Source organism: Mus caroli, chromosome 14 (genome assembly GCF_900094665.2).
Source record: "Mus caroli chromosome 14, CAROLI_EIJ_v1.1, whole genome shotgun sequence".
Classification (NCBI taxonomy): domain Eukaryota; kingdom Metazoa; phylum Chordata; class Mammalia; order Rodentia; family Muridae; genus Mus; species Mus caroli.
The window spans coordinates 16,109,853-16,125,794 of NC_034583.1; the positions used below are offsets into that span (position 1 = coordinate 16,109,853).

The 15,942-nt window shown below is 43.2% G+C and overlaps 1 protein-coding gene across 27 annotated transcripts in view; it reads right to left on the reverse strand.

Annotated features, from left to right (window-relative positions):
* The window catches only part of Kcnma1 (potassium calcium-activated channel subfamily M alpha 1), a 702,678-nt gene that overhangs the window by 61,656 nt on the left and 625,080 nt on the right, over positions 1–15,942 (reverse strand). For all 27 annotated transcript variants that reach the window (XM_021182657.2, XM_021182666.2, XM_021182664.2 and 24 more), the window contains 2 exons: positions 14,108–14,332; positions 10,490–10,682 (listed from right to left, as the gene is read on the reverse strand). In XM_021182657.2, the coding sequence (XP_021038316.1) occupies positions 10,490–10,682; positions 14,108–14,332 (418 nt within the window). The remainder of the gene's footprint in view (positions 1–10,489; positions 10,683–14,107; positions 14,333–15,942) is intronic.

Here is a 15,942-nt window from a genome sequence, read left to right on the forward strand (position 1 = left end):
GGAAGGGAAGGGAAGGGAAGGGAAGGAAGGTGGAGGGGAGGGAAGGGAAGGGAAGGGAAGTGGAGGGGAGGGCAGTGGGGGAGGGGAGGGAAGGGAAGAAACTAATGCCTCTCAATCTGGCTGTGCATTGGGGTCATTGTAGGATGTATAGCACCTCTGATGACAGATTAACTTGTCCTGGGATGCAGCCGGGGCATCTCAAGATTTCTTACAAATCCTTGAGGTGACCGCATTGTGCAACTAAGGTTGAATACCAATAGCTCAATCAGAAACAAAATCTACCTATTCATGATTGACTAATCTATAAACAAGGCACCAAGAACACCTCATGGGAACAAGACAGTCTCTTCAATAAACACATGATGAAAACTGAATCCCCAAATGTCAAAGAATGAAATTGGACCATTTCCCTATACTCCATACAAAAATGGACCTGGAGCTGTTTAAAGACTTGGATATGGGACCTCTAGCAGGAACTCCTAGAAGAAAAGATAGGGAGACACCTCTTCCAGGTAGAGTTTGGCACTTTGTTGGTTTTAAATAAAACACCAAATCCCCAGTAACAAAAGCAAGAATAAGTAAGTGGAATTATTTTTAAAGTAAAGAGTGTCCATTTAGCAAGGGAAACCATCAAACAAAAGAAAAGGTGCTGCACAAAGTGAGAAAAATGACTTAATAACCAGATATCTGGCCAGCAGTCAATAGCCCAAATAAATAAGAAGCACGGACAATTCAAAAATGAAAACCTGACCTGAGTCGATCCAACAGATAGAAATGAGGGAGCTGGACAAAAGAGAAAGTCTTTTCTGATTTACTTAAAGGTTGCATTCTGAGAGCAACTTGATCCAAAGGCAGCGAGAATGAGAAAAATGAGACACGGAGATACTGAAGTGGCTGTCTGGGCCTCATCAGTGGCAGAGATAGATTTGAACCCAAGTTATTCGTCCAAAAATAGTTAATACATGCCATGATGAAAACTGATTGCAACACAAAGCAATCTTGTGATATATCACCACACATCTGCATGGCCTTAAAATACCTCATAGAACATCTTGACAAGATACCTGTAACAAGATGGCCAGGGATAAATACACTGCTCTACAAATGGAGGGGGAGCCTCTAGAGCATTCCATAAAATACTATTGAAGCATTTAGGCTCACGGATACCTTTAAGAGCTTTAAAAATCTCCAAACTTAAGCCATTTGTAAATTAGATGCCTTCTTTGCAGGGTCACATAGGAAAGAAGAAATGATGGTTTGAGACTTCACGTGAGTTTCAGCTGAAAAAAAAAAGATAGGTAGAGGCAAAAATGCTTTGGATGGTTGGCAAGGCTTTCTTGCTAGCTTGAGGCACACATGTTATTTACAGCATGTGGATTAAATCAGGTCTCAGGAAGTTACAAATGGCTCACATTAGGAACTTTACAGGGTGCTCTGGAATGTCCCAAACCCTATATCATTAACTATGCACATCCACATGATGACACACAGCTTATTGTGCATGTCTCTGTCACTTCTGTCTGTAGAGATCCCATTAGATTCCTGATGACAGGAACAGTTAATCTCAAGTGTAAGGGAAAACATCAAATGTAAGGGAAACTGATGCTCAGAAGAGGAACTGTTGGCTGAGCCACAGTCCTCCCTTACCCAGAACTTCATTGACAGGGAAAAGAGAGGGAGGGAGAGAAAGGGGAAGCATTGGCAAGAGGAAGGAGGGACAAAGAGAGAGGAGGAAGAGAGAGAGAAACACATGGGGGACATAACACATAAGGGGGCAGAACAGAGACAGAATCTATAGGATAATAGGCTTCCACTGTCTTCTTTGACTAAAAAAAATTTGCATGGATTCCATACAACCATTTATCTGACCATTTATCTGGACCATTCATGGGGGCTTTGGGGAATAGAAGCTTGTGTTCATTTTAACCTGATGCTTCCTACTGAACCTTCTCTTTTGGGAAACAGATAGTTTTGAACATTTCTCTACAGAAGAAAGCAAAAATCAAGCCTGAAATGTTCCACACTTTTTCTGACATTTCAGTAGTCAATCCACACTGAGTGTATATGCGCACTCATGCATATGTTCATGGTTGGTGAAGTGGGCATGGATGTGTGCAGATGTGTATGGACATGTATAAGGAGGTCAGAGATCAATCTTTGGTGTCGTTCTTCAAGTGTCATCTACCTTGTTTATTGAGCAGGGTCTATTAGTTGACTTTAGGCTTACGGACTAGGGTGGGTTGGCTAGCCTGCCAGTGAACCTCAGGGATCCACTTTTCTCTGCCTCCTAGCACTGGAAGTATAGATGCATTCCACCATGTCTATCTATTTCACATAGGTTGAAAATCAGACTCAGGCCTTCATGTTTCAATGGCAATCACTTCATTAAGTCAACTTCACAGCTCATCCGATCTATGTTAATAGGGGAAAAACAGCTCAGACAAATCTATTGTTCATGAAGAAAGACTTAGCATAATGTTATACGTTTCCTCCCACTCTATTCTCTGCATAGTTGTTGGTTGGAGCAAAAGACTCAATCTTAAGAATTCCCAGTGATTCTCACTGCAGTAGGAAGAGCCAGGGACCCCTACCCCACAAAAGACTCATTGAGACAAAAGACACTTCAAGACAAACTTCAGCCCTTTGGGCACAAAGGTAATTTAGGGGCAAGGCAGGCTTTTTGGGGTACTTTCTTCCCTGGAATGTTTATCCAAGATAACCCCTAAAAGTAGATACACAGAGTCAAGACACTTTCTCATCAGAGCACAGTTAACATTTGTCTTAGTTGGAGCAGATTGGTGTGGTTGGAAAAAATACCTTCTTTACAATCAGACTGCCTGGGGACCAGCTCCATGTGTTCTTGACTAACTCAGATGTTGGAATAGATGCTTAATTTTCTGAGCCTCATTTTCTCCTCCTTAAAATGAAGAGTGCAATCTCTGCCTCAGCAGGTTTCCAGGGAGATTATATAACACTGTATGTGAAAGTAGGGGTCATGGCTTACCTGGGTAAGCTAGAAAGACATTACAATTTTTAAAAGAGACATGACTGAGGCACACACATTTGGAGGAGTCACCTAACAGGTGACAGTCTGGTTTTTATGTGATGAGTTGAGTCCATTCCGGACACTACGCCATATCTGCTTTCTGCCTCCCAAACTAAGATTCCCTTCTCTGTCTTGCCCCAGGCTGGTTAGAGTCTGCATGGGGATGTCAACTGCTCTGTATACAGATGGAAGGAAAGGATGATTCTGCCTGTATTTTTTTTTTTACTTCATTTTCACCATTTTCACCTCCCAAAGAAAAAAAACATTGGAGTGGGAGAGAAGGTTCCATGGGTAACATACTTAAAGCACAAGCATGAAGATCCGAATTCAGATGCAAGGCACCCAGGTTAAAAACAGACAAGCAAAGAAACAACAAACAAACAATCCCAGGAGTGAGCTGTGGGTTCAATGAGAGACCATGGTTCAAAATCAGAGAGGAAGAAAAATTCAGGAAGATAAAGGAAGATAATTGATGTCCATCTCTGATCTCCACACACATGCTCCTATGCATACCTGCATGCGCACACCTCTCTCTCTCTCTCTCTCTCTCTCTCTCTCTCTCTCTCTCTCTCTCTCTGTCTGTTTGGAAGGCACTCAGTATGGGTCAGAAATTAGTCTGACCTCCTCAATCTCATGTTGCAATGGCTCTTGTCAATCCTTGTTTATTGAATTAGGAATGTGTCACCAGGACAGCAAATGGTGGTCCTAAGAGGTTCTTTCATGTGACAAAATATGGTGTGTAGGAAAAGCTCTCTTCACTCAAAGGCATTTACAGAATAGCTGCAACTGCTGCTTCACCAAACACATCGGCACTAGTGGGCTGAGATTCATCTTGTGAAGTCTGCAGAAGAAATGTAACAGCGCAGGCCCCTCTCTGTACTTGAGACCCTCTCAGAGCCCTAAGCCAGACTTTCTTTTATTGTTTAGTAAGCTTTTTTAATGAAATGTACTACTCTTATTATGGAGGATTCCAAATAGGATCTAAATCACAAGCCAATAAAAGAAAATTATTGGGCTGGGTATCTAAAGTTACTACCTAGAGGCTACTCCAGTGTGGTATGTATAAATCTCTAAACAGTTAAGTAGAATTGTCTTTCTGGTTTTTGGGATGGAAGCCAACAGCCATTTCAGTTACAACGGAAGGAAAATATTTTAGTGCTGAGCTTTCTTCGTTCAGTAGGCATAAAGAGAAATGGCGCTCCCCCACTGCCATTTTAGAATTGAGAGAGAATATTGAGGTAATGAAATGCTATACAGGAGCAGCTGAAAAAATGCTTCTCTGATTTCAGGGAGTGAAGCTGGGTGGGAAGAAACGTGCATAGGTGTGTCCGTAGTTTTGCATGTACAAGAAGCCAGGCTCAGAGGAGGAGGAGAGCACAAAGTGGGAAGGGCAGATGTTGAAGAGTGACATGGGAGTTGGGAATGGGGTGGTCTGTCACTCTAATGGAAACCCCAGATGTGTAGGTGCTCACCCGGCACTGGCCACACTGCCATCACCGTTCAGGAAGGATGCGAACACTTCCACTAGGAGACCCATGACCCCAGTTCTGCCAAACACCACAGCTCTCCCTCTGGAGCAAGGCTACAGAACCTATAAAATGCAGAACTCTGTGTAATAAAAACCAAGAAAATTCCAGAGACGCTCAGTTAAAAAAGGACCACTGGGCCCATCCCATTCGATCTGCCTCTCATCACAGAGATCATGGTGGCCAGTAATGTTCCTTTAGGACACAATGGTAGAAGGCTCCCAATCTCTGCAGAGCCTGATCTGTTTCCTGGGAATGACTTCCTTATGTTAAAGGGAAAACCTAGTCTTTTTATTATTAACTGTTGGTCCCGGTCTTTGTGCAAAGAAACACAAGATGCAACAGGCCTTTTAATCAGCTCATCTTAACCACTGGTAAATGGCTCATTCAGGCATTCCTCATTCTGGCTGTCCTTTTCCCACAATTCCATTGTTTGTCCCTTTCTCCCACTTCAACTTGCCTCAAGGACAAGATCCTGCTAGTTTTGGGACATACATCAAGGAAATGTTGGATCTTAGCTGTGTTACCTCCAAAGCTATGTGCTGGGTAACTGACACCTGTACTTATTACTTTGAGATGGTGACAGAAGCTAGGTTGGCAAGTGAAACCTTTGGGCAAAAGATTCCCACACCACCCCCTGCCACTTTTTCCTCCTCTTGAGTTTTTTCAAGTCCAGAGAAAGCTAGTATGATACAAAAATATGCAAAGAAAAGAGGGATCATCAATCTATGGCAGGAGTATAGTTCAGGCTAGCTGGCCCATGAACTTCTAGCTGCTTCTCCCATCTCTGCCTCTTGCATTGCCATAGGAGTGCTGGGATCATGGGCATGCACCACTGCACCCAGCTTTTTAAGTAGGTCCTGGATCAAACTCAGGTCATCAGGTTTCTGCTGCGACTGTTTCTCTTACTAGTGGAGCCATCTCCACGGCCTGTGGCATGCTATTTCAACTCTGATCAGTCGACTGGGATATGACCCCAGGACAAGTGAAAGAGCATCTGCATCCTTTCAGAGAATGGAGTCCTTCGCTTCATATCAGCCTCCATCCAAAGCTGAAGCACCTTCTGCTCTGCACAGCAGCACTAATGAACTAACTGCAGGCTGTGCAGGCCATCTTCATGGTTCCTTGTGGTCCTCAAGGGTGCAAAGTGATCAGGACTAAATTCTTTGCCTTCGTCCCCAGTTCACATCTCCTCCTTGGTCCTGTCTTCTTCCTTAGTTGTAACGTCATCATCTAGTAGCCAATCTCAAAACCCAGCTCCTGATCCATTTTCTGTTTTTATCCACTGTCTTCAGCAACCATCTCGCCTATACTTCAAACCCACCTCCATGTCTGCCTTGCTTCACTCTGACACGACAAAGTGTAGGAGTCGAGTGTGGTGGCACATGCCTTTAATCCCAGCACTCGGGAGGCAGAGGCAGGCGGATTTCTTAGTTCAAGGCCAGCCTGGTCTACAAAGTGAATTCCAGGACAGCCAGGACTATACAGAGAAACCCTGTCTCAAAAAACCAAAACCAAACTAAAACAAACCAAAACAAAAAACCAAAAAACAAACAAAAAAAACAAAAACAAAAACAAAAACAAAACAAAAAACGCTGTGCAGGGAGCAGCAACCCATTTCCCCAGAACACTTTCCCACCACTCATGCCTGCATCACCTCTCACCTTTAGCTAGGGTCAAGCTGTACTTTTCAAAGACAGATTTATACTTGCCCTGGTCTGACAAATCTTGGATGATATCCCCAAATCAAAACTCTTAGGAGTCAAAAAAGTTATCTCCCCACAGTAAGATATATAGCCGCTAGCTGCGGAGAACTGTTTCTCATGATTCGGGAGTGAAATGCCCTACCCCTCTCAGGCTCACATGTATACTAACTTGTCCCTGATGGTGACAGTTCTTGAGAAGGCTGTGGAACCTTGCTGGGGAGAGATCACTGGGGGCAGACCTTGACGTTTTATAGCTGGAGCCCCTTGATCCCACTTCCTGTTCACTCTGCATCTGAACTGCAGGTGCTATGTGACCAACTGGTCTCCTATTCCTGCCGCCATGCCTTCCGGACCACAATGGTATATCTCCCTGTGAACTGTGAGCCGGAACCATCCGTTCTTTTTTCTTTCACTTGCTTCCTGTCAGATACCTTGTCCTAGCAATGAAAGAGCAGCTGATGCTAGTGAAGTGTAACTTTATCAAAAGTTAAGAAAAGGGAAAATTCAGTTCATCCATTGCATTGACACCGGGCCTATCTCAAGGGCTCAATAGCCACTTGCATTCAATGCATGCCCAGCTGTCGCCTCTATTAGGAGGACTTACAAAGATGTGTGAATAGATGAAATAAGGCCCCTCTCTGGGTCCCTCTTCTGCTAACCCAGCCCTCTTTTCTCTGTATTGTCATTATCCTCCACTCCCTGAGTTCCTTGCTGCTAGGGAGAGGTTGAATCCAAGTCACTGCTGTCCTTTAGAGTGGCTGGAGCATGGGGGACTCTCCTGTCTTCCTTTCTTTTCCCTAAGAGAAGCCTTGACTGGAAGAGAAAATAAGGTGCAAGATGCTCATTTCACCTTTTTATATTTAAAATAACAAAACAACAAAAAGAGAGCGACTCCACCACATCTCTCATTTTAGGTGCTGATCCCAGAGGCTCTCTGGGAATGAACCCTGACTCTTCCCAAGATCAGACTTCCTTCTCATCTTTTAGCACCACAGGGAAATGGGCTGGCAAAGAGGCACTATTGTACCAGCTGATTTAAATGGAAGTGTTTTCCCTAGATAAATGCGTGCTAAATAATACACCAGCTCTCCAGCCAAAGGGAAATGACAGGCACTCTGCAAATAAAGGCACTTAGTCGCTGGTAAAGAGCTGTAAAGTGGCTCAGAGCTGATGTTTGCTGACCAGCAAGAAGCAGCTTCACCTGCTTTATGTGACTGTCAGTGCGGTTTTGCCTGCTGTATATTAAAACTGCATCTCATAGACCCAAATGTCACATCGGATATACCGGCCCACATGGAACATGCCACCTTCTGCTGTAATTGTTTTTGACAAGCAGCCATGACATCTCCTTTCCTTTCAGAAAGTCTCTGGTCCAGAATCCCTAGGCTGGGTCAGTTCTGACACCGTGTGGGCTAGAAAAGTGACACTAAAGAAGAGAAGCAAAAGGAAAAAGAGAGGAGTCCCAGTAACATGCCCTGGCAAGGGCATAGACATAGACACAAATCCTTCCCATGGTGGCTGGACTTCTCAGTGCTAACAGGCCCTTATCCTGGACAACTGTAGCATGTTAAAACAGCTTCCCATATGGTCACATGAGCACTCCACCATTGAGCAGACCAGCTGTCCTCAGTCCACATTTCTGGAGCCAGCTGGGTTCTGGAAGAATCAAAATGTGGCTTGTGCATAGGTAAAGGTGTTTGTGAGGTTTTTGTCAAGGACCATGTGGTTCGTCAAGATGAAACTGGTGGGTAGGTGTGAGGAATCTCTACAGTTTACATTTAGGACACATATGATATGTTGTCCAAAATGCAAAGAACAATGCGGTGCCTCTATTGCCTGTGACTCCAACCTCTCCCTTGGAGAATGGACCTTCCAAATACCTGTATGGAAAAGCAAGGATCTGAGGCCACTGGGCATACCAGCTAGTCAAAGAGGTCTTAGAGGTAGGAAACAGCAGAGACCTTCAACTCCCCTCTCTATCCAGTGGCTAGAACTCAAAGAAGTCCACACTGCATGGGCTCTAGAGGTGAGTGGTGGTGATGAGCCAGTTCTTGGTGCTGTGAACCACCACTGGACCATTGTCATTGGAATACCAGAGTGGGACCAGAGGATGATATGCAGGCCAATGACAGGATAGGAGAAGATAGGGTGAGAAAGAAAATGACACATGCCTATTTCAAGTATACATGTGTACATGGTGGCGTATTATTACATGTCTGCAGACCATGAAGTCCTGATTATATTGGGAGGATACAGATCGGCCAGAGAAAGGGAGCACTCCCTGCCCTCTCCTGTTCTCTGTGTCTCTAACCCAGGGGAGAACCGCTCCTTCCAAATCTTTCCCATCCTTTTGCTCTTCCCTCTCCAGGACAGGAGGCATGTCTGAAAGAGTTGATCAGCATGTTCAATGCCCTGCTTTAGAACAGCCTGTACTAGTCACCCAGGGATCTCATTAGAATGCACATCTGACAGGTAGTATAAGGTAGGCCATGGCAAGATGTATTTCCAACAAGCTGCCCCAGGTGATGCTCACATCAGGGTAAGAGTGGGGAAGACAAATTAAAGATCAGGGACTTAGAGGAAGATAACACATACCAGCTAGCTGCATCCAACCCCTGGAAGGTCAGCTCACTGTCTTTCCACATTCTTTCTCCCGTGCTCTCTGGGCAAGCTGGGCAGGAGGCAAGTTCTGTTTCCTATGCATACAGCCTGGCAGAACTCAGGATGTCTCTTTGGGTTTTGGTACATTGTTCTCTTCTTCTGTAGCTGCACCAATCTTTATATTTTGGACCATCAGGCAGGATGATGGGATGGAGAGGCCAAAGTTAGGCCTGAGGCAGGGTTATGTCAGAAAAATGGAAGCTGGGCATGACTCGGTAAGTACTACAGATTGATGCAACTCTCAGAAAGGTTGGAGAAGCACAAGTCAGCAAAAGCCTAAAGCTGCTAGGAACCCCAAGAATGTCTCTGCCAGAATGGCTTCTGGTCCACAGCAGCAAGGCTGACACTCCCCCTGAGAGTGGCTTTGAACTGCACAGTGGCTCCTGGATCTACTGGGAAGCATTTAGGCCTCTCCTTTTCTTTCACTACCTACCCCAATCCTACCACAGGGTACCTGTCCCCTCCCCACCCAGTCCCACACCCCCTACTCCCTGCTAGCTCTCTACCAGGGCCAGTGCAAGGAAGAGAACCTGCAATGGAAGGGTTTTCAGGTACTATGGTCTTTTGGTTTTCTGGCAATGCTGAGCAGAATTGAGGCATGGGTGGTAATGCTAGGTTGTTCAGAGACAGCAGAGCGTCAAGGTCTTAGCCCCAAGATCTAGTCAAGCTCCCAGAAGCTCCTGATGCCGAGCTACCAGTGAGGAGCTTCCTGCCTCCTACAGGCCTCGTGGCCTTTGCTCCTTGGAATGATGGGAGTGAGGCCCCCAATTCAATAGTCAATCACTCCCATTCAGTAAGCCTTGCATGACCCATATAGAGCTGTCACTCAGAAGAAAATATTTCTTCTCCTATCCTTCTCTCTCCTGATTTCCAAGGTCATTCATTATGGGGTTACTTGCTGTGCCGCTTCCCTGAGACTACAGGATGACATCGTCACTTATAACTACCTGTCCAGGATCTCCGAGCAAATGACAGGGAAGATTGAGGCCAAGAGAGAAGGCAGCTATGTGCCATTTCAGGCCCCTGTGCCTTCTATAGGAAAATGTACAGTCCAGCAAGCATCATTCCTTGCTATACAGCTTCAAGTGCCTGTACCATTAGAGATCTCCGTCCTTAGGCGAGTAGAGTCTTGCATGTGACACTAGCCATAGCAAAGCTTAACATTCCCTTTTTAGCTCCATAGAAAAATACTCATAGTGAAAGAGAAGGAAATTGTACAGCTGGCATTTGTACATTACTCTGGCTCTTAGACAGTGACCCTGGTCATAAAGCCCATTGTTTGAAAAGGCAGAGAGGGTAGGCATTTAAAGACACTTCTATTGCCTCAAAAGGCAACAAACTGGGGGAGGGAGACATACATCAGGTTTCAGGTCCGTATCTCCAGATGGCAGGAAGAACAGATGCTCCTCTGTAAGCCATCGTGGCAACCACAGGTTTCATTGCCAGACAGGCTGATGTGAGCCTCTTTGAATTACTGAGTGAAGGATATCCCTCTTGCCAGCCCCTGTCCCCCATAGGCACAGCAGAGAAATATTATAGGCTATCCTTACCTTGGGAATTAGCCTGCAAGACCCCGATGCTGTCATCAAACTGCATAGATTTGATGTTGAGTGACGCCAAGATGCATTCCTTGTCCTGAAGCGAAGTATCATCAATATTATTCTGATTGGCTGACAGGATAACGCACATGTCACAGAGGTTGATGTTGACAGCCCTTAAATCAGCCCGACTTAATGGCGTACCCTTTGGCATGGGGGTGGTAGGGGGAAAGAGAGGGAGAGGGAGAGAGAGAGAATATGAAAATACACAGAGAGAGAGAGAGAGAGAGAGAGAGAGAGAGAGAAGAGGGAAAGAGAAAAAATAAAAACAAATTAAAGATTGAGCAGGAGCTTTGGGACATTATTTAACAAGTATCTTTTTTATGTCTTGACATTAAGCTGGCCTAACTACATTTCAGGGAATAAGGGCTGCACGCTAATCTAAAGGGTAGTTGGTGCTGATGGCAGCATTTCAGGCCAGTTCTCAATACTCAATCAAGCTATTACTAACAAACCCGAGACGAATAATGCCAGGGTCTACATCTTCCTCCTGCCTGGAAATTGTCTTGATTTAAGTAACTGTCCTGTGGCAACCTCTGCCTTTCAGAACATAACGAGGAGGTGGGTTTCAAATGCCTGTTTATTTAATAGCAGGTCATTTCTGTCTCTGGCAACAGACAGTGTATCCAACTAGAATTTTCAAAGCAGCCATGGGGAAATCTACAAAGCAGGGTGTGAGGAGGTGGGAGCTCATGGCTCTGCTCAATCAGGAGGCTGAGGGAGCCAGTGGAGTTAGTGTGCATTTTGTACAAGGGCAAGGCAAAGGGGCAAGCTTCGGGCCATAAAATTTTATTGCATAATGTTTAGTAAGAAAAAAATGCCAAGGAAAGGACACAATGATCTAACAACATGAGAGTAGTTAAATTTATTTTGGGACACGTACACAATATGGGAAGTATACTATAGGCACAGCCCGAGTCCTCCATAAACTCACTGAGTTGGAATAAACTCCAAGATAAAGGGATTAGTAGGTGGTGGGAATGTGAGTGTCTTGAACCATTTAAAAAGTATAACTCCATTTATTTGGAATAAATGAAGCTACTTGAAGTAAAAATTATATATTTATAAATATATGTAAATTCAAAAAGAAAACTCAGGAAAAACTATACACTAAACTAATAACAGTAATTACCTCTGGGAGAGGAAAGAATGGAGTGGAAAGTTTGCTTTTGACTTTATATACTCTGATATTGTTTGAATATTTTATAACAAGAACAGATTTGTATATTACCGGTGCAATTAAAAATAAATAAGCCAGTAAACAGAGTTTTTAAAAATCCTATAACAATGTGAGACAGTAGAAAAACCTCTGTCGATGCAAGGTTTATGATGGGGTGTAAGGTAGATTTGATAGACTGGATGAACACCCTTGCACACAGGGCCATGCCATGTCAGAGCCCCCCAGCAGCTGCACAGCACTATTTTGGGGGACTCATGCAGCTAAAAGCAACCCTGATCCTCTAGATGGATTTAAGTTTCCCCTTGTGTATATGGATACACAAGTTACCTTCAGCCTTAGCCTATAGTGGCTAAGTGTTTGCAAGCTGCTGTATACATCTCCCCTTGTCCCCATCACTAGATGGGGTTTGGAAAATTAGGATCTGGATAACTATGGAGCCCTTTAGCTCCTCTTTATGACGCAGTAGAAATCATGATCCTATTCTAGTGCTCCTAAATATTGCTGTAAATTTGAGCCATAGAGAAAGGGCATTTGGGGCCATAGACTGATCCAGGCACTGGAGTGGTATCCTGGGAGAAGGAAAAAAACACAGTCTTCTATGTTAGCTTGGTACAAAATTAAGTGTGACCAACTCTTTGTATCACATTGCCAGCGTATAAACATCAGCTGTCGATGTCCACGTTCTTTTAATTTTCACCTTGTAGGAAAGTCAGCAGTAATTGTGATCTGAAGGAGCTCACATCCAGTTGTAAGCATATGATTTCAAGGCACAAGAAATACCAAAGTCATATATATATATATATATATATATATATAGCTTTTGTTTCTCTCGGATACCCTTATAGGAATGACACAGTTTAAACAATGAAGACAGGGGTTAAGGCTTATAATGTACAAACCCACTGTGCTTAAGTATGCTAAATGTGGGGGAATTTATAAAGGCTCTACAAATATAAGACTCAACCTGACTTGCAGAGGCAGGTGAGGAAATGTGAATGGGGTCATACAGAAGGAAACAGAAGGAAACATACACACACATGCACACACACAGACACACACACACTCGCGTGTACACGCACAAATACCACAAATACGCACAAGCCCTTCCTACATAAACATGTACCTGTGCACCTAGCAAATTAGTTTTGCAGAGATACCTTCAGAGGTAAAGGGTCATGTGGAATAGGACATATAAGATAGTGATAACCACAGAAAGGTATAATCAAATCAATTGGTCATGTTTCTGAATTTAGTGATGGATACACAGTATGCAGATATGATTCTTTAATGGGTGAACTATAACAGGTGACCACCTTTAACTACAGGTATACATTAAAGCAGTCAGAGTTTGGGCTGTCTAACACATTTTGGAAATGAAGAGACTTGTTAGATGAGGCACTATGGGAGACACATATTGCACATAAGGGTGGTGACTGTGGGTAGCCCCTTATACCCTTTAACACATTATATTCCTTGGCTCTTGTGGCTGCATTTCTGCTGTTCTGCAAGCTGCTAAAAAGTTGCAGAAAACAAACTTCTTGACAGCTAAGGGGCTAAATGTCTCTTGATTTTAGGTATGACTTGATAATAAAAATAGTTGAAGGATAGATAATGTTTTTCTGGATTTCTGACCTAGGCAACCACATAAAACTTTGAAAAGAATTAATATTCTTTAAGTCTAAAAATTTTTGGAGAATGTATTATAATTAGAAAGTTGCTATCCATTTGACTTTTAAATCACTCATCCCTTATTTTCACACTAAATTCTGGAGTCCCAAATTGTCTTTTATAGATTGGTGTCCTAGTGATCTTTGTAATCAATAAGCACCTATGGATACATGCTTTTACATGTATATACAAACACAGAAAGCCATGGAAAACATTCTGGGTTTTTAGACAAAGCGTGACTAGAGGCTGGTCAGAGCAGAGGTATGGAATTCCAGACAGTAGAGATAAATCTGCTCTTTATTGATTTGGTCAATATCAGATGAAAGATGGGACAGATCTGTGTTTCTCTAAGCATTAGCCATGTCAAATTAAAATGCCAACAATAATTTTATGAGTGAATTCTTGGTGCATATATCAAAATCGGGCAACATTCTAAATTTTGCCCAGGAAAGAGAGTTTAGACAATGGTAGCTAATGCATGTGAAGGTAGCTCAACTTCACCCGACAAGAGGCTGCACTTGGCTGCAAATTCTTTTAATAAGGCCTCCCAGGGTTTTACTTTCTTAGCAGAGCACAGGGGAAGGACAGCTTTGTCCTCAGGCCTGTAGTAACAAAAAGGAGCAGAGACATGATCAAAGCCTCAACAATTACAGCCACCTGGGACTTCTTCTTTTGAATGTAAAGATGAAGAACTGGACATTAAATAGTGTGACTTGACTTACAGGCAATATGGACACTTTCGGGAAGTTGTGCAGTGTTTCCCACTCCCTCTTGAGGTACTCAATGGAGCCCACAAACACAATGTGTTTGAGCTCATGATAGTGAAAGTTGCTAGCACGAAGTGGCATCACCAGGTTCCGGAGGCCAATCAGGGCTGAGCTGACATCCCCAAAGATGCAGACTACGACATGGCCACTCAGGACAGTCATGGCAGCTTCACTTCGAGTCTGTAACAGAGAGGGGTGCAAGAGTTTCAGAAAGAAGTGCTCACAACACTGGTATAAGGGGAGAAAGCATCACTTATGCAGAGAAGAAAGCTAACACTAATTGGCCACCTACTGTGGACCACTGCTGTGGTTTAGGTGATGTCTAAAGAGTGTCCCCCAAGAGCCCTTTGTTGTTAAAGTCGTTGTCTTTAGGGTAGCATTATTTTATGGTGGAGCTTTGTTGAGTTAAGCCTTGTTGAGGTCCTTAGATTATTGAAAGTGTGGAGCAGTTTATGTACAACTGCCTAGGAGTTTACATGTGACTCCTTGATCCATGTCTTCTCCAAAGAAAATCAGTATGAGAAGAACAAACATGGACACACCTCCTTTCTCTCTGCTCATGTTTACTTCTACACTCTATGATCATCCACCACCCTATCAGAGAACAGGCAATTGGGGCAGCCCAGCATTAGACTTTGAACTTCTTAAACTGTGAGCTACCTTTTCTCTTTGTGAGTTAGCTATGTCAGACATTTTTATTATAATACCACAAAGGTACCCAATACAGCTATTATTTGTACTGTAGTAAAACAAAATGTTTAATTTAGTTCAGAATAATAGAAAAGAAGTGATTCTTCAGTGTCATATATGAAATTGCATAAGGCACCCATTCTAATGGATAGACTACTCAGGAAAGTGGGAAGCTGGAAAAAAAGGTAAAACTCAGGTCACCATGTGGGCTGCTGTAAACACCAGGCTTTTTTTTTTTTTTTTTTTTTTTTTTTTAGGAAGTTGAAAGCTGATTGAAAACTCCATGTCCAGCATGTTAGAGAACAAATAAATCTTTCTAATAAATTTAGTACATACAGCAAGCATATATGTAGAGAAAGCACTATGTTTTTTTCTTTCTTGATTCTATTAACCATCAAAGTAAAATACCAGTAAGGTTTACAGGACAGCTATTGGTTTTACTATGCCATTATATACATGTTATATACTCTCTAATGTCTATAATATGTACAGGGGCATATATTCTATTTATATCATAAATTCCTATAAGCATATATTCACACAGTACTACCTTCTAGAACAATAGGTTTAAGAAGGATATACCATGTAGACCTGTGAGCAGGAGACAGGAGGTAGGAATCTTTAGGAGAACAAAGACAAAAAGGGGGGATATTTAGGTATGTGGGAAAAAAAGAAAGTCTTAGCTGCCATAAAAATTGGTGATAAGGCCGGGCGTGGTGGTGCACGCCTTTAATCCCAGCACTCAGGAGGCAAAGGCAGGCAGATTTCTGAGTTCGAGGCCAGCCTGGTCTACAAAGTAAGTTCCAGGACAGCCAGGGCTGTACAGAGAAACCCTGTATTGAAAAACATAAACAAACAAACAAACAAACAAACAAACAAATAAATAAATAAAATGGGTGATAAATCATTTAATCTCAGCACTTGGAGGCAGAAGCAGGTGGATCTCTGAGTTGGGGACAGCCTGGTCTAGAGAATGAGTTCCAGGACAGTCAGGACTACACAGAGAAACCCTGTGTACAAAACAAAACAAAACAAAATAACAAAAACAGAAAGAAAGGGGGAGAGAGAGAGAGAGAGAGAGAGAGAGAGAGAGAGAGAGA